Here is a 26159-nt window from a genome sequence, read left to right as displayed (position 1 = left end):
ATCACTTAAGTATTCTAAATAATGATTATTGATATAAGCTAGATCCTACACATTGTATCAAGGCTGTGGTGTGGGAAGATGACTTCATTGAGTGTTGAAAAGAGAAGGCAGAATTGCACCTTTGCTTCTCTTCCCAGACAAAAGTCTCTGTCACTGATTTTAATGCAACCCTTGTCGCTAATTACAAAATTAATTCACTAAAGTGATGTCAGAGCATTCTGTCCAGGTGTTATAAACACTTTTTTTTTGCAACCTTTTGCTTATGAATTTCCCAAGATTAGAGTGGACAATGAACTGATTGGGACCTTTGTAGTCCATCTACAAAGTGTAGATGGACTTTGTAGTCCATCATGGCTGATTTCCACAATGGGGCTGCACTTGCAAAGTTCTATGTAACAGAGTTGAACATTTAATTGGAGTGTCCCTTAGTTTTAAATGTGTCTCTCATGTTCAACCCCAGCATAACACTTTGCCCTAAGCAGTCAAGATTACATTTACTTAGGATAGATAGACTACGCTTATTGAGTGGATAAAACTGAGCGTCGGTCCTCTCTGAGGATCTGATGTTAGCTGTGCGTTGTGCCGATGAGTCTATCCCCTCTCACAGGATCAATGCTAGACTCTATCACACAGCCATAACTTAATAAGCCAGTAACATGGTGATACTGTGCGAGCATTCATAGATCTTACTTGGGAGTTTTATTCAAACAACATCATTAGTTTGGATGACAATTTGAGAGCATCGAGACCTTGAGATGGAGTTCTTAAACTCTCTGGTATGTTCGGGTACAGGTGACATTATTCACTGCACTTTCCTAGGGGATAGAAGATGGAAATATTTCAGTAAAGTTGATCACTAACACCTAGAAAATATTAACTAAGTGTTGTCCACATATGACAATTCTGGCAAGTTTGGAAAGAGATCTTTATTAGATTATACAAATACTGCACACATATATATATATATATATATATATATATATATATATGTTATGCATATTGGGTCTATATATATGGAGTTTGCAATTATATATTCAGAGATATGAAAAGAGAAGGAAATACAGTTTGGAATCTGAAGCTTTTATTTAAATATTTTAAGGCTCTACATTGAAACATTTCTGCAATCTTACATACTGCCTGGTTTTTAAATAAGTACACTAACTTACACAAATGTAATATTGCATGGTTTTCAAAGAACAAACTCACATGGTGTCCAGTTCTCTCGGGAAGCCTTCTGAGAAGTACTGTCTGCCATTTAAGGAATTCGGAGTCATGGGCAGGTGAAATGACTTGCCCAAAGTTCTGATTTTCAGAGATAAAACCTTGGTGTCTGGCATTCTTCTCAGTGAAGGACCCATTAGTTGCTACCATGGAACCATGTTGGCCTATTGGCTAATGTCCTTATAAGAAGCTATAGACTCATTCTTAATCCTGCCGTTTCAGGAAAACAATTAGATTTTTTACAAAAAACAAAACCCTCAACATTCCTTAGAGAAAGAAAACTGTTGTGTCTTGAGAGTGCAGAAATCCCTCTCTGTTTTCCTCAGTGCAGGGTTTGCTTCTTGAACTACTTGGACTACGTTACATCACATCAGAGGGCACCAGGGCTAGCTAGCTTCCTTGCTTGCTTTCTTTTCTTTCTTTCTTTTTTTCCTTTTGGTGCTGGTAGAGTTTGGGATAAGAATCAGTGCCTGGCTTTCTCCCCTCTTTAGAAGTGGGAAGGGTGACGTGGAGAGCCTTCCCGAGGGCAGGAGGAAGGATGAAAAAGGCAGGGGGTGGGGAGGGTGGGGAGACGAGGGGTAGGGTGGTAATCCCAACCCTCCACACTTTCTAGCTTTCTCTGTGTAAGTAAGTAAGTGTATGAACCTGTCTCCTGGACTCTTAGGTGGGACAGTGCGCCTTACCTCACGGAATTAGCATGACATAATAACGTGGGATTGTGTAGAAACACATCTTTGCCTTTACTTGCTTGTACTTATTCGTACACTGAGAACCACCTCAACACTTCAGTTTCACTCCGCTCTAACTTAGAACTTTCTTTTCTCCCGCACAATGACAGATCCAGAGGAACACCGCCTTCTGTCAGTGTTGAAACCCTGATTGCACAACCCTGCGCTTGCTTCACGTGTGAGTGGGAGATCAGGGAACAAACTATTTTAAAAATTCTTTTTAGAGTTTCAACTTCTCAATCCATAGGCGTTTCAAATTCTTACAAAGATAGGGTTATCTGTGAATGTTTCCTTTCAGCTCTTGTAAGAGAGGAGAAGCCAGGCTCAGTTTTTTTCTGGCTTTAGGGCAGGTAAGTGGGTGTTTTTCTGATAGACAGTTCAAGTGACAAGGAAACACCAGAGCACTTACCACCACCATTTTCCCATCTACCAGTCTCCTGCAGATGGTGGCTTCCTTGCCATCCCAGTCCTGGACTTGAACCAAGGAGTCATTATCTAAGATTACTGTACTCTGTAAAACAGAACTAAGGTTAGGTGGGCGCATACAAACCCTGATGTGCTAAATTCCAAGGCGGCTCTACAGACTTAAGCTGGTATTTACAAGTTTTTGTTGTTGTTGTTTCAAAACCTTCCCAGCAGTGCTTTTGTGGGATGATTCTTCTGGGGCGAGGAAGATTTATAAGAATAAAATGAGCAACTTAAGAAGTTAAATTTTATCTTTTATAGTCTAGAGAAGGTCTTATTCTTATGCACAGCAAGTTAAGTGTCTGTTTCAAACAACAGGAGACTAGTTCACATTCCCAGTGAGGCTGAAGGGAGAAAAGCTTCCCTCTCTTGCTCTTCCCAGACAGCGTTCCCCAGTTGCTTTGTCTGTACTAACTGCTCTTGCTTCTTTAGTTTCTCTTGACAATTTTATCACAGATATCTAAGATGCCTTTATTAATTGTTTCAGTCAAAATTCTTTCGATTTACATGTACTGGCATTTCAAGTCCCATGTTTATTAAACCTCTGTCAAAAGGGTATAATAATTCCTTTTATCAGAATATTACCCTTAGCAGAGGCACAACTGAGGGCATTAACTCAAACCAACAAACAAACAAACAAACTAAAAGCAAAACCAAAGAATTATTGATAGACTATTATAGCAACCACTGGGTGCTGGGAAACAAATAGCAAGCTCCATTGTTGAGATGATCAGTCTACTATGGGGAAACTGGTAACACAATTAATAAAATACAGGGAAAGTATATATTATAAATAAATGCTGCATTTCAACTGGAGGTATGAGATACAAGGAAAACCTATGTGTGTAACGTACCGGCTATGAATGCATGAATGCAGACTCTGGAGTCTCTTTCTTTCCCTTGTTCACCAAGGAGACCATGCTTGCAATGGTGCAATTGCAAGAACAAGGCGTTCAAATCTCCTCTGGCCTGGGTCCCTGGAGATTAAAAGCCACAAACTTCCCTCTCCTCTGTGTGTGCGTGTTCTTTCTGTCTCTCTCTGTCTCTGTCTCTGTTTCTCTCACTCACTCTCTCTTTCTCTCTCTCTCTCTCTCTCTCTCTCTCTCACACACACACACACACACACACACACCCTCCTCATCTTGACCCCAACACTTCATATGTATTCTGAGTTACAATTAATTCTCCATTGTCTTTAGCCATTAAGAACCCTAGGCTCATCTATTTCAGGGTCATAATCTCATATCTGATAATACTAATCATGTTCATTGTAAAATTCCATGTGTGAAGCCCACAGAATGATAGGGAGCACTGTTGTTTCTGAGAGAGCGGAGTACCAGCTTAGGTAGACTGCTCTCCAAACGTGGTCCACTGAGCATCACCACTGGACCCAGTGTCTTGTGTGCATTTTCAAGTGCCCACCAAAGAATTTTATTCTCCCAGGGCACAGGTACTGGCCAACTTAACAGGACCTACAGCCACGTGGGAGGAATCTTAAGGAGGAATTATCTTGATGAGGTAGGCCTGTTGGTATGTCTGAGGGGTTGCCCTGATGGTTAACTGACGAAGGAAGCCCCAGCCTCCCCATCCCCCCTTTAAGGTACCATTCTCTATGCTGAGAAATATCTGGGTCGGGGAGGCTGAACAGTCTGAGAAGAACCAACTATGGAAGGAAGCAGGTGAGGATGTGTTTGTTTCTCTCTGCTCCTGACTGTGACTGTGATGTGGCAGCTGCTTGACCTCCCTGAAATGATGGACCTGGACATGGAACTGTGCTCAAATAAACCCGTCTTCTCTAAGTTTCTTCTTGTCTGGGTGTTTATTTGGCAGAAATAAAACAAGAGCAAGTAATAAAATACATCTCACACTTCCGAGGGATAAAATGCAATACTCCAAAGGGAACGTGAAGTATATTTGCTTTCAAGATCTTCAAGGTTAGTGTTTAGTCAAAAGTTTGTCTAGGAGATTCTTGAAATGTACGTTGGCTGTTGCATCCTAATATAATATCTCTAATTAACATTCATATGCAGGATCGCTGAACGTGTGCTGTAGGCCTCACCTTGCTTTTGCGGCCACTTGGTGTGATTTCCTCAAAATCCTCTCCCAGCTTGAAGGAAATCTCCTTGTTTTTAAAGATGCTTTTGGTTTTGATGGTGATAAGATCTCCATCTGTGCTGATGGTCACAGTGGGCTTTGCCAGACAGCCCAGTTTCCTGCTGGCTCTTCCTACTCCTGGGAGGACGGTAATGGACAAATGGTCACATCTGTTGTTGATTTCAAGGACTTTTTCTATTTGTACAATTCTTTCCCAAGGAGAAGGATTCTTCAATAGGCAGGCTTCATGCTATATGAATTTAAATATCTATTTTTCTTGTATTTACTTATTTGTGTGTGGTATGTGTGTATGTATGTTTGTGTTGTATTTACTTATTTGTGTGGTGTAGTGTGTGTGTGTGTGTGTGTGTGTATGTAGTGTGTGTGTATGCGAGGTTGGGTTGTTTGCTCTCTATTACACTTTTTAATGTTTTATATTTTATTTAAAGATTGTAAATAAAAACATTATACACCAAAACTTACCACACATAAAGTTTTATACAACTCAGTACTACATATTTTATTGCAGCAAAATATTCATAAGACAAATTTACCATTAAATGTGCAATAACTGGCATTATGTGCATTATAATGTTATACAGTCAACTCTCTATAGGTAGGATCTTAAACATATAATTAAATTGAATAGATTGGCATTAACCTTTCCTTTCTTCTTATATTTGTGTCTTGAAGATTTTCATGTCGGTACATAAAGATATTTTTTCTGCATGTGCATCATCTTCTATGAGATGCATATACCAAAGTTCATTTTTTTCTATCCCCATTGAAGCTAATACATTTCTATTTTTGTTGCTACAAATTATGGTTCAGTGAACTGCCTTGTGCATATAGTTTTTGGTAGTCCATGTAGGAATGCTTTCAATAGAAATAGAATTCCATGGGTGGGAAACAATGTAGAGTCTAGCAGGTGACTTGGGGAAATATTGTAATGTGGTTTTTTTATAGTATAGAATAGAGTTTATTTAGGGCAAGGGAAGGGGAGTTAAGAGGGTAGTAGTGGCAGAGAGAGAGAGAGAGAGAGAGAGAGAGAAGGGGAGGGGAGGGGAGGGGAGGGGAGGGGGAGGGGGAGAGGGGAGGGGAGGGGAAGGGGAGAGGGGAGGGGAGAGGAGGGGAGGGGGAGAGGGGAGGGGAGGGGAGGGGAGGGGAGGGGAGGGGAGGGGAGGGGAGAGGAGAGGAGAGGAGAGGGGAGGGGGAGAGGGGAGGAGAGGGAGAGGGGAGGGGGAGAGGAGAGGGAGAGGAGAGGGAGAGGAGAGGGAGAGGAGAGGGAGAGGAGAGGGAGAGGAGAGGGAGAGGAGAGGGAGAGGAGAGGGAGAGGAGAGGGAGAGGAGAGGGAGAGGAGAGGGAGAGGAGAGGGAGAGGAGAGGGAGAGGAGAGGGAGAGGAGAGGGAGAGGAGAGGGAGAGGAGAGGGAGAGGAGAGGGAGAGGAGAGGGAGAGGAGAGGGAGAGGAGAGGGAGAGGAGAGGGAGAGGAGAGGGAGAGGAGAGGGAGAGGAGAGGGAGAGGAGAGGGAGAGGAGAGGGAGAGGAGAGGAGAGGAGAGGAGAGGAGAGGAGAGGAGAGGAGAGGAGAGGAGAGGAGAGGAGAGAAGAGAAGAGAAGAGAAGAGAAGAGAAGAGAAGAGAAGAGAAGAGAAGAGAAGAGAAGAGAAGAGAAGAGAAGAGAAGAGAAGAGAAGAGAAGAGAAATAGAGGCAGGCCATGAATATGTGGAGAGAGGGGGAGGGGAATAGGGAATGGGGGGGGAGTGAATAGCCCAAGAGGGCAAGAGAGAAACAAGAGAGCTGTAATGTGTTTCTCCTGTTTCCTGATTGTATATAAACATGGCATATATCATGTTGGATAACAACTTCCAAATTATTCATGTCCTAACTCCCAGACCCTGTGGATATTACCTCACCTGCTGAGGGGACTCAGAGGTGTGCAGCACAGAGATTTTAAGGAGATTATCGTGGATGGTAAAAAGAACCCTCTGTAGTCATGGTATGCCCATAAGAGAATGAAGGCATTGGAGAGATGGCTTAGAGGGGGAAAGAAAAGCCTTGTGACCTAAATTCAACACCAGAACACACACACTGTGGAAGGAAATAAACTCACAGATATATCCTCTGACCTCGACACCATACCATGACACATATGCACACACACACACACACACACCATGTTCACATACAATAATAAATAATAATAAATTTTAAAGGAAAGAGATAGACTATAGAAGGAAAAAAGGCAAAGGGAACATGGCCGCAAGGGTAGTGCTAGGGACACATTCCAAGGAAAGCCAGCAGCCGTCAGAGGTGAAAAAACAAAAGTCCCTAAACATTAGAGCCAGTGTCTATAAAAACAGTTACGATTTTAAAGTATGTCTTTATTATAAGTTATTTACTAACATAGTTTTCTGTTTAATAAATGGTGTATATGCATTTATCTTCTATGGGTCCATGGAGATTATACCAATCTCAATCTGGTTTATACAGAACTGTATTTTGGTGGTGAATCAACATTTTTGTTCTATGTGAAATTAGAGGGACCAGATGACTCTTATTTCACACACACGTCATATGTCACCAAAGTATGATTCATGCTGGATATAATATATGCATAAACATGGCTCCTGCTGGGCATAATACACATGTAAACATGGCTTACCCAATTCCTTCATGTAGTTTTCAAAATTGTCACAAGAAACAGACTTCCATGTTCCTTGAAGCTGGTCCACCATTGCATCTCAGAGAAAATCCCTTCATATGGATGTGTGCACTGCTGTTCCCTGAAATGGGTTTGGAACATGTTTTTAATACAACTCTGAATACGGAAAACAGTAAGAAGACGAGGAGGAAAATTATCTTATTCCACAAGCCTCCTGTGCCCAGGTCTTCATCTCCCCAGACGTGATTTGTAAAAAGCCACCATGATGACTGACTGGTGGTTTTATAATCCTTTATATTCTTCTTGACACTTTAAACTAAAAGACAGAGTATGCATACATAGCACCTAACATTTGAAATTTTTGTAGTCAGGAGCCAGGCAGTGGTAGCAAACATCTTTAGTCCCAGCACTTGGGAAGCTCAGACAGGAGGATCTCTGAGGGTAGTCCTGGTCAGAACCGCCATTATATGCTGCTGCGCACACTGTCAGTAAGCTCCTTAGAGTGGCTTCTCTTCTTTTCAACCTTGACTGTAACCCTCTACTATCTACAAGTACTTCCACTGGCTCAAAATTTGTGACTAGAATAGGACAGGAAACACAGCAACTAGAGAGCAGGACTCCAAACAGCATCCTTCTGTGCCACCATCCTCTGTGGACTGCTACCCCATCCCAGTGGGTTCTAAGCAGTGCTTGTTGTCTAATGTTGGTGTATGGACATTAAGAAAGGTGGGTGTTACAAAATCCCTTAAGACAGGAAAGGTAGCACAGCTTCTATTATTCCCATTAAAATGTTCAGTTTCCAAAACCCTCATCAACTGTGAAGATAATTAACCAGGTCAACTGTTTTTAATGACAATTATTCAACAAACCTAAGAAGACCACCAAGATACTTTATGTAAACCACTGACTAAATACCCCAGCTATCGTGGGAAAGAGAAAATATTTTGGTTAGTTCTTTCTGAAGCTAGGCAACCTAATATCATGGTTTATTTATGTTAATGTATAAATACTGTGTTTATGACCACTCCATACAGTAGCCATGAGTAAGAAATGACCTGGTGGTTCTCAAGTAGAAGGCATTAAAATACCCACGAAGAACATGCCCGTGTTACGTGCATATTGTCCCTCCACCATAAGGACATAGCCCCTGGTGTGCTGAAGTCTCACTAATAAGACACCACAGGGGAATGACGTTGCTCTGTGGCTGGCAACTTAGGCTTTTGGAAGACTTAAGCATGACAGAGAGTTCAGGCTAACTTCTGTCTCTAGTCCTGACTCCTCTATTCATGAGGCAGCAGCTGAAGTTCAAGCAGGAGCTAACCCTCACAGGCAAGGTTGGTCAAGTGATGGATGCTTTCTGGTGTTCATTGATAAGTCAAACATCTCTGTTCCATTCTGCACCAGCCATGCCTGTTTGCAAATCTCGACCCTAGTAGATTCCCAAACAGCCTAAGTTGTTATTAGTCTACCTGCTACTGCATCCGTATACCTGTCCCAAGCCACTGTTCCCTCCACATGAAATAGGTGACAGATACACCACTTTGTCCATGGAAACAATTTCCCTTCCTACTTCTTAAGCCCCTTTCCACTACTAAAGTGATAAACTACTGGCCTTTATAACTCACCGCAACACTGAGCAGCTAACACACAAAGCATGGTCACACACACACACCCTTTAGTTGGCTTATACCTGTCACCATATTTTCCTAGGTACCATCTGAGGGCGGGGGCTTCTGGTATTGTGATAGGTGACAAAGGAGTCAGGGATACTTATTTATGAGGTTACCTTGTGATTTTTGAAGTTACTAAGCTTGGTCTCGGGTGCACATTTAACTTATGGGGGACTGCTGCACAGGTAATTCTTATGGTGGACTATAGCTGAGCCTGTGGGGGTGAGAACTCTGTGTATCTAAAGAAACCCAGATCATAATGGATAGTTCCATCCCTGTTCCATCCTCTACTTCAGAATTCCATTGCTGCTAACTCCATAACACAGGAATTTTTTTTTATTAAAATGCACATGTGTCTGTTGCTAATGACCTTGCCTTAAAACATCAGAAGTCTATCTTGTCCCATACACATAGTGAATAATACTGTTTGTTTTTTCTGTCACTATAACCCAGCATCAGAGGGATTGTCAATCATGGCTCAAGTTGTTACTGTATCCCCAACTTTCGCAGATTGTCTTCATGAATGCTGCTCTACTCAAAGCAAGAAGACTTTCATCTGCAACACAGTCTGGGGAACATTACTTGATTATATTAATACCTTGAATTAAAGGTTTCTATAGATATGTTAGTAGTAGAGACAAAATACAGTAATTTGTATTTTGGAGAGATGACCTTAAGTGGTCTTGACTAAACTGGACACCTCAGTCTACGAAAGGAGAAGAACCCTCAATAATGACCAATTTTGAGATTTATTTTTTAACTCTCTGTGTGTGTGTCCATGTGTGTTTTAGGTGCACATGATTGCAAGTGCCCTCTGTGGCAGAGTTGCTGGGTCTATCTGGAGGGTAAGCAGTTGTGAGCATAGGTGCTAGGAACCAAACCCAGGTCCTTTAAAAGAGAAGTATATCTTTTGAACCCCTGAGTCATCTCTTGAGCCTCAGAATTAGGTTTTGCTGTTTGTTTTTCTTTGATGAGGGTTTGCTTTTGTTTATGTTTGATACAAGGGCTCACTATATAACCCTGATGTCTGAAAATACCAATGTAGACCAGACTGGCCTCGAATGCACAGAAATCCCACTGGAATTCAAGGATACGACACCACACGTAGCTCATCACCAGTGTTAACCCCCACACTCTGAATTGCACATGTCTCTCTGTGCTCATTCCTTCTGATGGATAAGGTGACGTGTGTGTGTGTGTGTCTGATATTGATATATATAGTGTGTGTGTGATATATTTTTTTTCCAGAGGTCTACATACTTCCATCTCACCTGGCTATATCACAACAGCCGAGGTTAACACAGCCCTGGAATGAAGGCGCAGACACATAGGGTCTGCTCCATGAAAATGTAGATTGTGATTATCTTTTCCAGCCTTTCTTGGTTGGGATACACTAACCACTGTCTGCAACTCTGCAGTAAGGATGTGTTCATCTATCTGTGCTAGAGAAATGAATGCCCATCCAGCACATCCAGCCATAGTTTTGGTCTAATCTGAGTTTGCAGAAGCCTATGGTCACCCTCAAGTATGTACGTGGCTTATGTGGCGAGCTAGCACAGTGGATTAAATAAGGTATGTGCTGTAGACTGCTTTCTGCGTTTTAGGCCAGTTACAGAGTAGCATGAATGTCTGTCACTTGTCTCCATCACCGTTACTAAATGCAGTTTTATTTTTGGTTCTGCTAGGAATGAAGCAAGGGGTCTTAAATACAATAGGCAGACATGCCACCATTGAGCCACACTCCAAATCCCCCAAAGGCAACATTACTTGATATACTATTATTGCCAGATCAGGAAGACGGGTGAGCTTGGGGAGATGCTGGAATGCGGCCCCTGGTGAGGGAATTGTATTCTTGGCTTTGGGCAGTAAAGGGCTGCCGTAATGGACCAAACTCAACACAACCTTGGAAGAGCAACTGAAACTTAGTGGCTCTGTGGCCCCTCCCATTGGTGCATTTCTTATCACTCATAAATGATGTAACATCTGGACTCAGGGAACATACTTAACATACTCATTTGATTTTATACATACACACAAACACACACACACACACACACACACACTCTCTATAGAGAGATACAGACACTATACAGATGTACATTAGAACTTAAAATTACGACAAAGAAGATGATTAATTGCCATGCAAGAGTTTCCAGCTGTTTGTCATACTGAATTTCATCTAATCCTGGTGAACTGCTGTAGAGCCGGGGAAAGCCCCGTGTGCACTTAGTGCCTGCAGAATGAAAGGTCCCAACTCTGCTCTTCCTTTCACAGGGGGACTTGAAGGAGACACACAAAATTCTTATGGAAGAATTTGAAACTGTGCTAAAATGACCCACGCTTTCATATGGATGCCTGACAACATAGCATGAACCTGTAGAATAGGTATTTTTATTGCCCAATTTATATTGAATTATTCGTTTGTAACATTCATAATATCAAACAATATTATCAATATGAAACATTTTTATTTTTAACTTTTAAACTATATTTGAAACATGAGTTCATTCAACAAGTCATATTTGGATTCTTTCTTTTAAACATTTATGAGAGGGAATTAAGAGCAGAGCATCAGTTTATTATATCCCAGAGGATGTAAGGCTTCCAAACCATATACATTTTCAGAAATAGTAAATGTCTTAGTCAGGGTTTCTATTCCTGCACAAACATCATGACCAAGAAGCAAGTTGGGGAGGAAAGGGTTTATTCAGCTTACACTTCCACATTGCTGTTCATCACCAAAGGAAGTCAGGACTGGAACTCAAGCAGGTCAGGAAGCAGGAACTGATGCAGAGGCCATGGAGGGATGTTCTTTACTGGCTCGCTTCTCCTGGCTTGCTCAGCCTGCTCCCTTATAGAACAAAGATTACCAGCCCAGAGATGGTCCCACCCACAAGGGGCCTTCCCCCCTTGATCACTAATTGAGAAAATGCCTTACAGCTGGATCTCATGGAGGCATTTCCTCAACTGAAGCTCCTTTTTCTGTGATAACTCCAGCTGTGTCAAGTTGACACAAAACTAGTCAGTACAATCGACCCTTTGTCAACTTGACACACAAACACATCACTAGTAAGCCTCAACCCTTAATTTCTTATTCATCTCCAAGATCTAAACAACTTTAAAAGTCCCACAGTCTTTACATATTAAAAGTCAATCCCTTTAAAATGTCCAATATCTTTTAAAATCTAAAGTCTTTTTACAATTAAAAGTCTCTTATCTGTGGGATCCACTAAAATATTGTCTTCCTTCAAGAGGGAAAAATATCAGGGCACAGTCACAATCAAAAGCAAAAATCAATCTCCAACTATCCAATGTCTGGGCTCCTCCAAGGGCTTGGGTCACTTTTCCAGCCCTATCCTTTGTAGCACCCCTTTGTAGCACCGGCTTGTCTTCTAGGCTCCAGCTGGCTGTACTCCATTACTGCTGCTGTTCTTGATGGTCATCTCATGGTACTGGCATCTCCAAAACAATGCATGACCCCTTCAGTCCTGGGCCATCAACTTCAACTGAGGCTGCACCTTCACCAATGGCCTTCCATGACCTCTCACAGTGCTGAGCCTCAGCTGCTCTGCGTGACCCTTTCATGCCTTCAAACCCAGTACCACTTGGGTGACTCTTACACATTACCAAGTCCCACTCAGCACAAGGTACAACCTTGGCTATCTCTGGAACACAGCCTCTGTGCTCTCAGAAAACACTTCCCAGAAGATGTCACCTCGATGATGCTGGTCTCTTCTTAATCACTGCTAATTTCTTAGCTCCAGCTAACCAGCATCAATAGTCCCAGTAATCCAAAGGTTTTGCTTTAGTAGTTCTGGTATCTTGTTAATCACAGATGATTCTTCAGCCCCAGCTAACCAGAACCACAGAATCTTCACAATCAAAATATCAATGGCCCTGAAAAGAGTCTTCAATCTTCCCTCTGAAATTTCACAAGCCAGGCCTCCATCTTCTACACTGTTCTCAACATTATCTTCCAAGCTCCTACACAACATCCCATAGAGTTCTTAACAACGAATGGATCTTCTAGCCCAAAGTTCCAAAGTCCTCCCACAGTCCTCCCCAAAACATGGTCAGGTTGTCACAGGAATACCCCACTCTGCTGGTACCAATTTGTCTTAGTCAGGGTTTCTATTCCTGCACAAACATCATGACCAAGAAGCAAGTTGGGGAGGAAAGGGTTTATTCAGCTTACACTTTCATACTGCTGTTCATCACCAGGGAAGTCAGGACTGGAACTCAAGCAGGTCATGAAGCAGGAGCTGATGCAGAGGCCATGGAGGGATGTTCTTTACTGGCTCGCTTCTCCTGGCTTGCTCAGCCTGCTCCCTTATAGAACAAAGATTACCAGCCCAGAGATGGTCCCACCCACAAGGGGCCTTTCCCCCTTGATCACTAATTGAGAAAATGCCTTACATTTGGATCTCATGGAGGCATTTCCTCAACTGAAGCTCCTTTTTCTGTGAAAATTCCAGCTGTGTCAAGTTGACACAAAACTAGTCAGTACAGTAAATAACATCAAACTGTAGAGGGGCAGAGAGGATAAAGAATTAGAGAAAAATACCATTTTCTCCCTCTTGTTGGGAATAGATGTCTATTTACTAAGACAGGGATCCTATGTAACACCTGTAAGGTCTATCAGCAGTGAATGGTATTTGGAAAATTATTATTTTACATCAGATGTCTACATTTTCATTGCCATTTCTATAAAAATGTATGTCTGTTCTTTAAATAATGGGGGGGGGGAATAATTACGTCATTTCCTTCTTCCTTTTCCTCTTTCCAAACCTTTTCTTGTACGTTTCGTTCATCATTGTTACAAATGTAGGTGTGCGTGTTCCTAGATACATAAGCTCAACTGCGCAGTGTGTGTGATGCTGTGTGTGAGTGATCTCAAGGCTGGCCTGTTGGCATAGGATAACCACCTTGTGTGCTCCTCCCTAGGGAGGACTACTGCTCCTCCCTTCAGCATTCCTTGGGTGTCTATGTTTTTGTGAAGGGTTAAGGTCTCATGAGCTTTTCCCATCCATGCCAGCAAGTTTATTCATGTTGTGCTTGTTCACCCTGTTCAAACAGCCATGTCGGCGAGACTATATGGGTGTAACTTCTGACATTTCTTTCCTTTTCTTTTCTTTTTTTCTTCTGACATTTAGAGACATGATCTCACAGAAAATCCTCTGGTCCTCCTTGTAGCTCTTACAGTCTTTCTTCCTACCCCTCCTCCACAATGATCCCTGAGTCTTAGGAGCAGGAGCCGTGTGGCTTATCAGTTGGGACTGGACTCCACAACTCTGCATTTCGGTTGGTTATGGGTTTCTACAGTGATCTGCATCTGTTTGTTGCAAGGTGAAGTTTCCTTGATGAGGGGTGAGGACTACATTTAATCTGTGGTTATAGGAGCAAATACTTAGAACGTAGTTGGGAATTGTGCTAGTTACATGGAAAGTGGTGACTGTAAGTTCTCCAAGATTCACGACTTTACAACCCTGGGTGGTTGGCTAGGCTTCCAGTACCTGGCATGATCTTTCTCTGTCTGAGTAAATCTAACTGGAGAGCAGTTGGTTACTGCCAAGGTGTGCATGTCACTGTTAGACCTAGTGGGGAAACCCCCACCCCATTCCCGATTCGGCGAAGGGGCTTAGGGGTGTGGAATTCAGCATAGCGACACACTATTGGCTTATTCAAACATTAACAGAAGGATTACAGAGCAACAGGACTTTGTTCCTGTGGGCTGGGGGCTTATCTTGTTCACATAGCAACCAGTTGATGTATGACTTTTACCTGGCGCCAAGGGGCAATAGACTGAGGGGGAGGTTCCGGCCAAATGGTGGGGACTCAGACAAGATAGCCTTGCCTGCATCCTTGAATTCTTTTCATCTTCACAGTTAAGATGTTCTTAGGAATGCCTTAACAACAGCCCTGCCCTGGCAGGCCTGGAGGCTGTTCGCTTTGTTCCCAGTCCCAGGCCTGGGCAGTGGGCTCTTAAACAACTCACAATTTACAATATTTTACCTTCCTTCATCACTACTACACCTTAGGACTGTCATGCTGTGCTGCTTGCTGCATGTGGTTTGTACATATACTAACTAGGTAGGACTCTTGGTTACTTCCCTCAAGCTTGCATGGCACCCTCTGTTACCATGAGAAATAGTCTTTGGGGAGGAGGCTTTCCAGTTAGTTCCAGCTCAGGGGCCTACTTCTGATGCATATGGTATCTTCAGAAAACCTTCCACATTTGGAGGAAGCCAAGGGAAATAGCAACAACTTGTAATGCTTGGGGAAACTTTGTACAACCGTAGCAAACAACTCCAAGGGGGCTTCTCAAGCCTGGTACTGGGTTTTTGTTAAATGATCTATGGTTCTTGTGTTAGCCCAGATTAAGTAGGTATTTTTAAGAAGGTGTTGGCAAACTGAACTATGTGAAATCCACAAAATAAAATAAGCCTGTGGATGCTGGTAAACAGTATTGGGCGGCTGTGATTTCCTTCTGTCACAGGCTCTCAGCTAATTCAGGCTGATTCTGGAATTGGCTTCGTGGTGCTATGTGCCTCTAGGAAATCACATGGTTCAGACAACACTGGGGATGTGGAGGCTTCCTGCTGGGATGAATAAAGGACTAGTCATTCCTCTGAGCCTGAGGCTTACGATTCAGACCTGCTGGGTTCCCACACTTTGCTGGCCTGGTTCCTGGAGCAGAAGCTGGCTAAGCACCCTCCACAGGTTGTCACCAAGTGACTCTGCATTCAACTGTCCTAGGACAGCAGTGGCTCCAGGGTTCCCCAGCACGGCTTGCATTAATGAATATGCCAACGTTCTAAGCTGCCCTGTCTTCTTAATCACAATTTAGGGTTAGGCTTGGAAATGTACATTATATTTCTAGAGTTTCTCCCAGATATGCCTCTAGTGTCTCTCTTGAGATGACTCAGGTCTAAGGTCCAACAATTAAACAACTGCTCTAGACTATGGATTATTAGGGTGTGAACATGTGTAATGGTTTTAAGGGTGTGACCCTGGTGTTAATTGTTGCTTGACAATTAAGATCACCTGAGAGACCCATCTCTGGGCATACCTGTGGGGGGTTATCTTAATGTGGTCACTGGTGTGGGAATCTCTGTCTTACTTACCTGGGCAAGAGATCCTGGGCTGCATGAAATGAGAGAGGCAGCTGTGCCACTGCAAGCAGGCATCTGTAGCTCTCTGTGCCACTGTGCCTTGCTCTCATGATGGACTGAAATTAGAACTGTGAGCTAAATGAAACCTCTCTTTCTCAAGTTGTATCAAGTAAGATACTTTTGTCAGATATTTTATCCCATAGTAGGACAAATATTCAGGCACTGGTCTATAGGTCCAACAGCAGCATCTACAAAGACAAAGACCCTACTATGGCCTGCTAAATCAGAAACTCTGAGGAAAGGGCCCCAAAACTGGTATTCCTAGTTAGTTCTCTGGGTAATGCTGATGCATGCTGAAGTTTGAGTTCCCATTCCCCATACTTAGTCTCATTTACAAAGAGAAAACTAGTAACTTTAGGGACTGAGCAGACATCCATCACCTTACCATCTGATCCAGACCTGGTACCAATTGACCTGATACACAGAGGTGACATGAGAAGCGCTTGGCCTCTGTGTCTTTCTACTGATTACCCAGAACCCAAACTAAGTCATAATGTAATAGCTGACACATAAAGGAAATAGAGGGAATTTCCACATGAGCTTCTGAAAAGTGCCAACGTTGTAACAAAGAAAATCTGAGAAATTGTTACAAAATGGAGGAAACCAAAAAAGATATTACCAAATGGGGTCTATATGTAGCTGGGAACTGTAAGTCTCAAACCTACCTCTCAAGTTGACTCTGTGGAGTTTTGGTGGGGTAAAGATGCGGAGTGATGTGAGATTTGGAACGTGTTGGAGGTAAAGGGTGTTAGGAACTTAGTCATTTTCTTTCTTAGATGAATGTTCAGAAGATAGCAATATTAACATTCCCCGAGGATGGAGGTTTGGGCCTCTTATTCGAAAGGCCATCGATCAGAAACTTGCTCAAGTGAAGGATCCGTGGCTTTTCCCTATTTGAACTCCTTCCAACTTCCTCAAAAACAGAGAAAACAAACACACAGGCACCCACTCACATTATGACCAGAACCTCAGCAAAGTTAGTGTAAGGCTTAACTCCATGGTCTCTATACCATGACAAGGCGGAAGCTAGAGGTATATTTATTTTTTTGGTTTCAATGCCTCTGTTCAAAGCAAGGTCCTGATTTGGGATCTAGAATAGGAAACTACGTGAATTGAAAAACAACAGCAGCAGCAGCAATGGAGGAGTTCGGAAAGCCTGTACTTACTTGTGTAAGTGCTGTGTGGCCTCCTTCGTCTTGACAAATCCACACTCAAACATGAAATGTTAGCAAACGGAGCAACTGCAGGAAGGCTATATTGTTTTTGCAAGTTCTCTTGTAAATCTAAACTCATTTCAACATTTAAAAATCCCAAAAGCAACATGACAAAAATTAAAAATAAAATAGAAGTGTGGTTGATAGACAGCAATACTAGTGTCCCCCAGAAGCTGTTGGCACAGCAGGTGATCAGAACTAACCCCCACTTTTCTAAGAATGTGCTGCCCATATGAGTCACGTATGATAGAAATTAAGTCTGCTCTTTACTATAAACCGAAATTTAGCACAGTTCAGCCTGTCAGCACTTGAAACGAGCATCCGTTCTGGTTACTGAACATTGCAAACTCCCTCAGTTCACCAAAATTCCGTACCTTCCTCTGGCTCCCACCCTTGCACAGTATCTCCTTTGATGCAGCTCAAATTGTATCTTGTGTTTACAAAACATTTTCTTTTCTAGAATCCTAGAATTTGGGCATCACATATCTGAAATCTGAGCAAGGCAAAGGCAGAAGGACCCAGGGTTCAAGACCTTCCTAAATTACACTGTCAACCCTTATCAAAAATGGTAGAATGCTTGCCCAGAAAAAAAGAGCCCAAGAGTGAATTCCCTACATCATGTGTCGTGTCATGATTTCTACTCTGTGACCACATAACTACAAGATGCATTCAAAGGGAAGGAAGGGGTTATTAGCTCACAACTTGAAGACAGATACAATCCATCACAGTGAGGAAGACATGGCTGCAGGAGCCTGAGACAGCAGTCAGGAGACAGGAGAGTAGACAAGAAGCAGGACCAAGCTGATAAATCAGAGCCCTGCCTCCAACAGCCCACTTCCTACCACAGGCTCCAGGCCCTAAGGATTACACCGCCTGCAAACATCACCACCATTTACACCATACCACCATGCAAAACAGAACAACAGAAAATGACAGAATCTTGCCTTGCCTCTGATCTTTAAGATGATATCTGTGTTTGAGACAATGCTACTGCTCTGTGCCCCAGACTTTCCTGTAACTTTCCCTTTTTTCAAATCCTATCTTTAATGATGGTTCTTAAACACTTTAACTTTCCTTGTAGCCTACCACCCACCGGAGGTAGTGGAAAAGATGGATGAAGTGGACCTGTTTAGAAAGGTTCCTTGGAGCAACTCCCATCTATGCTGTCTGAAAATCGGCAGTTCAGTTCACAGGATAGCAGTGGCAGCTCGATCCACTCACAAACACCTCATGAGTACACCAGCAGTCCAGTTCAGTAGAGTCAGGTTAGCAACAGTGGTGACAGGAACTAGCAGAGATGTCCCAGCCTCAACCCTGGCTGGAGTCAGCAGGATGGACCTGGAGGAACACCAGAAGTTTTCAGCTGTGCCTCTCTCAGGGAAGCAAAGATCAGTGAAGATTCGAGAGACTCACAGGTGTTGCTCAGCTAGCTGTACCAGCTAGCCAAGCTCTGTCTTCGTCACTCCATGGAGTCCTGTTTATATCCTCCAAACAACAAGTGTCCTCTATGTGCGTTGCCTCAGCCAAAGTCCATGGGCTCTGGACAAATGGAGCTTAACTACACATGTCGGGCAGAGCAATGCATTCATGTTATTAGCAGAGAACCCTTCATCACGTGTCCTTCCACAGGTTTGCTTTAGCAGAACAGCCTATCTCCTTTGTCTGCTTCAGTGAAATGTTCCTTCATGAGTCTGCCTTAGCCTTTCACCTGTGTCCACTTCAGGACAACACAATTCCTGCACAATACTCCTGTGCCCCAGCACAGCTGACTCCAAGAACCCTTGCACTTACATTTCACTCCACCTTATGCATAGCCAGCTGTGATGGCTGGACTGAGAATGGCCCCAGACATTCACGACTTGGATGCTTGACCCACAGCTAGTGGAACTGTGTGGGACACTTTAGCAATTGTGGCCTGCTTAGAAGAGGTTTTTCACTGGCAAGGGGCTTTGAGGTTTTGAAAGCCCACACCATTCTCAACTAGCTCCCTGCCTCTTGTCTGTGCATCAGGATGGAAATGTCCAGCTTCTGCTCAAGAGCCGTGCCGCTTGCCTGCTGCCGTGCTCCCTGTCGTGATGGTCAAGGACCCTAATGCTCTGACACCCTTGCTTCAATCCTAGGGTCTTATCCCAACAACAGAGAAGCAAGGAAGACACCAGCCTGCCTGTCAGATGCTGCTGCCTAGAAGTCTTTGACATGCAGGGTCGCTCAGGTTGCGGGGGATTCTACATCTGAGCCAGCAAGCGATGAATCACAAGTGTACCCTACTAGGATGTAGCCAGTTTGTACTTTCAATTAATCTTCTCTTTTGAAAAACTCCAATCTTGTTGCTGATAAGCTGAGAAAGGATTTTTCTCACATTATGAACAGTGTATATAGAAAATTAATAGCTTTTATGACATTACTCAAAATACAGAAAACAAAAGTACAAAAAATTAATTAAGCAACAACAAAACACCAAGCTAGATGTGGTGAGAAGAGCCTTTAGTCCTTGCATCTGAGAGGCTGGAGCAGGAGGATTCGGAGTTTAATACCAGCCTGGTTACATAAACCAAAGAAAGAAGGAAGGGAGGGAGGGATTTAGGGAGGGAGGGAGGGAATGATTTAGGGAGGGAGGGAGGGAGGGAGGGAGGGAATGATTTAGGGAGGGAGGGAGGGAAGGAGGGAGGGAGGGAAGGGAGAAAGAAAGGAAAAAAGGAAGAGAAAGAAAAGAGAGAACAGGAGAGAAGAGAAGAGAAGAGAAGAGAAGAGAAGAGAAGAGAAGAGAAGAGAAGAGAAGAGAAGAGAAGAGAAGAGAAGAGAAGAGAAGAGAAGAGAAGAGAAGATGGGCTGACGGATGCTTCAGCAATTCAGAGTACTTGGTGCTCTTCCAGAGGACCCAGGTTCAGTTCCCAGCACCCATGTGATGGCTCACACCTATCTGTAGCTCCAGTTCCCGGGTATCTGACTTCCTCTTCTGACCTTCTCAGGCACCAGCACACAAGAGATACACAGACATACCTGCAGGCATCACACTTACAACATACTATAAATAAATCTAAAAATTTTTAAAATTTAAAAAGGAAAGAAAAAGGTGCCAAACTTGGGAAAGAGTAAGAAGCCAACCCTAGCTGCTAAAGGATGGCAGTGACCAGCACCGACTTTATTACACACTCTAGGGAGAAACCCTTCAACTGGAGCCACAGGTTTATAGATACTTTAATATTGCCTCCCACTTAAGAAAATAAGTTAATAGTTTCACCATCTTACTGAGAGAAACTGTGAAGAGGAATCCAGCATTAGAAGGAGCTAGCATAGGAAAGAGAACATTTCTGCCCAGCTTTGGGATCATCAATGCGTTTATGAGCTGGAAAATCTTCAGGCGTGGCATTGTATGAGCCATGCATCCTTCCCATATCACCATCAACTAAGAAATCAGAAAGGAAGCTGATGTCAGGGGCGATTGCCTGGGATTCTCCTTCAGCAGGTCGAGGCAATACATGGTCAGAATAAACTGTCTCACACTCCATTCATGGTGACAAGTCACTAGGCAGAAAACCAGTCAGTGCTGGCTGCAGTTCAAATCAGATTGAAGGTGATCAAGTACTATTTTGAAATGAACTTAGGATGTTGCAAGTGATTGATCAAGAATTGTCTTTGAGGATACCTAAATCCGAACATTAACAATCAAATATTCACAACAGAAAAGGAACTAGTTCATTCATCTTTGGCTTTTATGTGTGCTGATAGGAGTTAAATCCAGGGCCTCACACCTTTCAAAGAACTCTTCTACCACTTAATCTTATGTCCAGCCCTCATTATTTATTTATGACCATGCAAAAATACTCTGATCATAACCATATATATGTAATGATTGTGGAGAAATGACACTAAATTGTTGGTGGAAATTGTGTTAGAAAAGTGGTTTGGGGTAAGTTTGCCTTTCCTTTTTTCTCTTTCTTTCTTCCTTTCTTCCTCCCTTTCTTTCTTTCTTCCTTTCTTTCTTTCTTTCTTTCTTTCTTTCTTTCTTTCTTTCTCTCTCTCTCTTTCTTTCTTTTTCCCTTTCTACTTTTTAATCATTTCACTGTGTCTGAAAGTGCACTGTAGTTATAAAAATTAATTCTATCTTTAAAAGAAATTATATTCAATAAGGTTCAGGAAGAACTGATAGAAAGTGAGAGCTTGTAAAAGAGGCTGTTTTAAAGTGCTCTTCCAAGAAAACAAACATGAAAAAAAAAACAATTTAAAGTTGAGTTTATGGCAGAGTGCTTATCAGGCATGCATAAGGCCTTGGATTCAACCCTTAGCACCAGAGAGTGGGGAAGGATTGTAAAATAAAAGGAAATAGAAGTACAGTTTGAATAGACAGATGGGCAGTTAACTAATGTATATAGTAGAAGCAAACTGTGGTGACATGTTTGCCATCCCAGGAAGGCAGAGCAAAGGGATCATGAGTACAAGGCCAACCTGAGTTACATAGTAGGATTCTGCTCCCAAAACAAGAAGTATCCGGTAGAAAGCTAGAAAAATAAATCTGGAGCATAGGAAACAAAAAAGATTTTAAAAAGGAAAAGTAAGATCTAGTGGTCTAAAGTAAATGACAGTAGTCTATGGGTACGGTGGGAAGCAGGAAGAGTGGGCTGGTCCCAAAGCCATGTGCATATGGGCAACACTATTTGGACTCGTGTGTGTGTGTGTGTGTGTGTGTGTGTGTGTGTGTGCACGTGTCTAGGCATAGCATGTATATGTGCATATGTGTGAGTGCATTACTGTGATATACATCATAGAAGAAGGAGACATGAATCTGAGAAGTGGCAGGGGAAGAGGATCATGGGAGGATTGAAAGTGGGTAAAAAGGGTTGAAAATACTATAATACAGTCTATTTATATATGTAACTCTTAAAAATTGTTCACGAATAAAAAGAGACAAAGAAAGAAACACCATTGTAAAAAAGAAAGAAAGAAAGAAAGAAAGAAAGAAAGAAAGAAAGAAAGAAAGAAAGAAAGAAAGAAAGAAAGAAAGAAGCAGCGGGCACTAACTCTGGGAAACCTGTCAGCACACAGAGAGGCAGAAGAACCTAGAAAGCAGGCTGAGATGGGAACTCAGTTAGCTTCTTGGGCCTGCTGTGACAAGTCTACCCAGCATGGTGGCTTCTTACATCAGATAGCTTTCACAGTTTGGGATTCTAGAAATTCCAAATGTGTGTAATCAGGGACGTTTTTGAGGCTTTATGGGAGATTCTTCTATGGTAGTCTCAATAAAAGTGGCCCCCATAGGCTCTTCTGTTTGAATGGTAAGTCATTGGAGAGTGGTACTACTGTAGAGGGATTAGAACTCGTGGCCTTGTTAGAGAAAGTCACTGGGGATGGACTTTGAGGTTTCAAAAGCTCAAGCCAGGCCCAGTGTGACTTTCTCTTCTTGCTGCCTTCAGATTCAGATGTAGAACTCACAGCTCCTTTCGATGTCTGCCTGCACACTGTCATGATTTCCATCATGATGACAATGGACTAAACCTCTGAACTGCAAGCCAGCCCCAATTACATGCTTTCCTTTGTAAGAGTTGTCATGGTCATGGTGTGTGTTCATAGGAATAGAGCACTTAGTAACCTTCCTTCCTTTTTCAGTTTTTAGTTTGCCTTGATGGGTGACTATTTCCCTCCCAGATCTGCCCACATTCACATGAACTTCTCTTGGTGTGTGTTTTATTATAAGAAACTTTGTTAGGAAGGTGGCAACATGGCTCAATGACTAAAAGAACCTGACGTTAAGCCTGATAGGGTGAGTCCTCATCACATATCCACACGACAGGCGAGGACTGACTTTCACAAATGTCCTCTGACAATCACACACACACACACACACACACACACACATTTTCAGCAAACTGTTTTGAAAGAACACATGTTCTTTCATATCACATTGAGATTCTTACCTCTATCTGCGAAGAACCTTTTTTCCAAATACCAGTACATGTGCATGTTTCAGAGTGGGATATGGACACATATTCAATGCGGGGTGTGTCCATCCAACTCATCCTGGGGACAAGGTGGTCAGGAACTGGTGAGGACTGTCAGGAGCAGACAGGGCTTCGTTGTCTGCACCAGACCATGAGAAGAGCACTCTGGAGGCTAACTAGAGAAAGAAGGGCTGTTGGACTCTGGGTGATGTGCCTTTACCTGGGTGCTCTTGATTCAATCTTCTCCAATATAAGTAGAGAGATGGGTAGGTTGTAACCCCAGGGCTGCCGGAGTCCAGAGGGAAAGGTATATGTAAGCAGATGATCTTTTCATTTATTTATTCACTTGACATCTTGATCACTGTTCCCCCTTCCCTGCTCTCCTTTTAGTCCCATTCTCACAAATCCCTCCCTGCCTCCATTACCCTCTTCCCTTCTCCTCAGAGATGGGGAAATCCCCCCTGGGTACCATCCGGCCCTGGGACATCACGTCACAGCTGTACTAAGCACGCCCTCTCCTATTGAGGCCTGACCAGGCAGTCCCTTCCCAGGAGAAGGGAATCCAATGGCAGACAACAGGGCAGAGACAGTCCCTGCTCCAATTGTTAGGGGACCCACATGGAGACCAAGCTGTAGATCATAAGCAGATGAATTTCACAACACTATCAAAGTGCTAAAGTATAAAATGACCAAAGTATTATGAAATTCCAAAGAGAAGTAAACACACACACACACACACACACAGGTTGTAATCAAATAGATATAATACAAAATGAAATGCATCTTCTTGCGTCTGATGTGGGTTTTCCTCAGTGGTGACTGTAGATCTCTTCATGCAGCATCTCAATGACCAGATGAATCCATTTGAGATATGGCAGCAGCTGACACTGGCCTTCTGTCTGACTGATTTTTCTCTGGCATCAAACAAGAATTTAATAAGTGTTCTCTAACTTAGAGAAAAGGAAGATTGGGAGAATCTTTCCAGGAAGTGGCTTTGTGACCAGTGGCTGAGCGTCCAGAGAGTGCTCTGTGGTGTGTAGGAAGAGCTAGAGAGGCTGGAGGCCATGTAGGATCCTGGCAGAACAAACAAGAGTTTGCCAGGGTGGCTGGGACTGTTCTCAGGGGACAGAGGATATGGGTCCTGCCCTCTGGGGCTGTAACAAAAGGCAGGCCCTGGGGCTGAGGGAGGGATTTTTCTAAGGAAGGGATATGATTGGATTCCCATTTTAGAAAAAATACTTTGTGGGAAGGATTGATAAAAATGAAAACTTGAGTCTGACAGAAGGCCAGTGTTGGCTGATGCCATGTTGCAAGTGAATCCATCCGATCAGTGAAATACTGAGCAGAGAGATCTTTAGTCACAGGTATGTGCAACCCCGCACCTGCTGTTGCAGGAAGTCCTGAACTTATTGTATTGTATTTGCTTGTTTGATTCCTCCCCACCCGTGTGTGTGTGTGTGTGTGTGTGTGTGTGTGTGTGTGTGTGTGTGGGATGTGGTGTGCACGTGGAGGTCAGAGGACAGGACAGGACTTAGTTCTCTCATTCAACCTTGTGGATCCCAGAATTAAACTTTGACCCCAGGCTCGAATGTGTGGGCTTCATCCGCTGAGCCACCACTGGCTCAGTCTGCATTTTCTCAAATTAATACAAAAGGCTGCTAAATTTTATATACCATGCTTTTCCACAGGTTAGTTTGATTATATCTTACTGTTACCAAAACAACAACAACAACAACAACAACAACAAAACCCACACCCTCAATTATTTTTCTTGTCTCTTTAAATGTTAGAGGTGTGGTTATAATTACTTTGGAAAGTGATCTATTTCCTAAAATTCAAAATCATGTTGAAAAGTGTTTTTGAACATAAAGATAGACTACTTTATATTAGGGATTTTATGACTCAATATCTTCATTCATCCTCAAACTTCTTGGTCAGAGGTGAAGTTTGTTGAAACCTCCTCTAGAAAGAAAACCGAATCCGTGCTCACCTGCAGGCAGCCTCATGCCCCTGCAGTTTCCCTTTAGTTTCGGCACTGTTAGTGAAGCACCCAGACCTCATAATCTGCCATGAGCATCCGAGGGCTCCAGGCCACAGCCCAGTGGCTTGATGTCCTTACTCACTCAAGACAAGTTACGGTAGGTGGTAGCCATACATGTTACAGATCAATACAGCTGAAGTCACACCCAGGTATGGCTTTTGCCAATTAAAAAAATACATAAGATAAATTAATTAATTTTTAAAAACCAGAGAAAACCTAAACATTTTTGATGTTGTTTCGCTTTGTTCTGTTTTTTGATATGGTGTTTCATATAGCCCAGTGTGACCTTGAGCTCACCAGGTGTGACCTTGAGCGCAATGTGTGGCTGGGCATGACCTTGAGGGCCTGATCTTTCTGCCTCAGTCTTTGGAATGCTACAATATTAGGTATACACAACAAACTGATTGTGGAGTTTGTTGTTGTTTTGTTGTTTTCCTATTTTATCAAGTTTGGTTTGAGACAAGGTTATGCCATGTAGGCCAGGCTGGCCACCAACTCTCAATCCTGGTGCTTCAGCTCTGAGTACTGAGATTATGGACTGTGTCATCAAGTCTGGCCTTTTAAAAGCATCCCTACTGGCTGCCTTCATAATGATAAAAGATGCTGTACAAACTCCTGGAGGGAACCAACAATGATAAATCTCATTTAGCTGTGAAACTCACAAGTTTTAATAACAACCTACTAGTAAAATATGCCCACGGATACAAGAGTGGCATGGATGTTATAAGAGTAACCAACCTACCTTTTTGTAACTTAAGGTCCTCTCCCTAAGATTAAGCCCATACCTGATACTGCTGATGCACATAAGAACCTGAGACTAGATAGGTAATGGGCCCTGGGGAAAAAACTACTACTATTCTGCTAAATTAACATGGCAATAAAATGAGTCCTAATGATTTATTACATTTCCATAGAGCAGCGCATCACTCACCCCTCATCGGAGAAGCAATTAACAC

At 42.9% G+C, this 26159-nt stretch overlaps 1 protein-coding gene across 4 annotated transcripts in view; it reads right to left on the bottom strand.

Moving 5' to 3' along the window:
* Positions 1–676: 676 nt before the first annotated feature.
* Positions 677–26159, bottom strand: part of Fabp12 (fatty acid binding protein 12) — a 65691-nt gene continuing 40208 nt past the window's right edge. The window contains exons 1-5 of one of the 4 annotated variants that reach the window (XM_085835362.1): positions 16678–16695; positions 7171–7291; positions 4474–4646; positions 2359–2460; positions 677–815 (exon numbers count right to left, since the gene is read on the bottom strand). In XM_085835362.1, the coding sequence (XP_085691488.1) occupies positions 765–815; positions 2359–2460; positions 4474–4646; positions 7171–7243 (399 nt within the window). In that variant the 5' untranslated portion in view covers positions 7244–7291; positions 16678–16695 and the 3' untranslated portion in view covers positions 677–764. Of the gene's footprint in view, positions 816–2358; positions 2461–4473; positions 4647–7170; positions 7292–8795; positions 8851–8956; positions 9063–16677; positions 16696–26159 lie in introns of those variants that run through there. The other 3 variants (XM_021158860.2, XM_021158861.2, XM_085835361.1) reach the window with 3 other exon arrangements.

Source organism: Mus caroli, unplaced genomic scaffold, assembly GCF_978045245.1.
Source record: "Mus caroli unplaced genomic scaffold, Mus_caroli_1 scaffold_3, whole genome shotgun sequence".
NCBI lineage: Eukaryota > Metazoa > Chordata > Mammalia > Rodentia > Muridae > Mus > Mus caroli.
The sequence above is the reverse complement of the archived record's forward strand: the minus strand, read 5'-3'. Positions and strand labels throughout refer to the sequence as shown.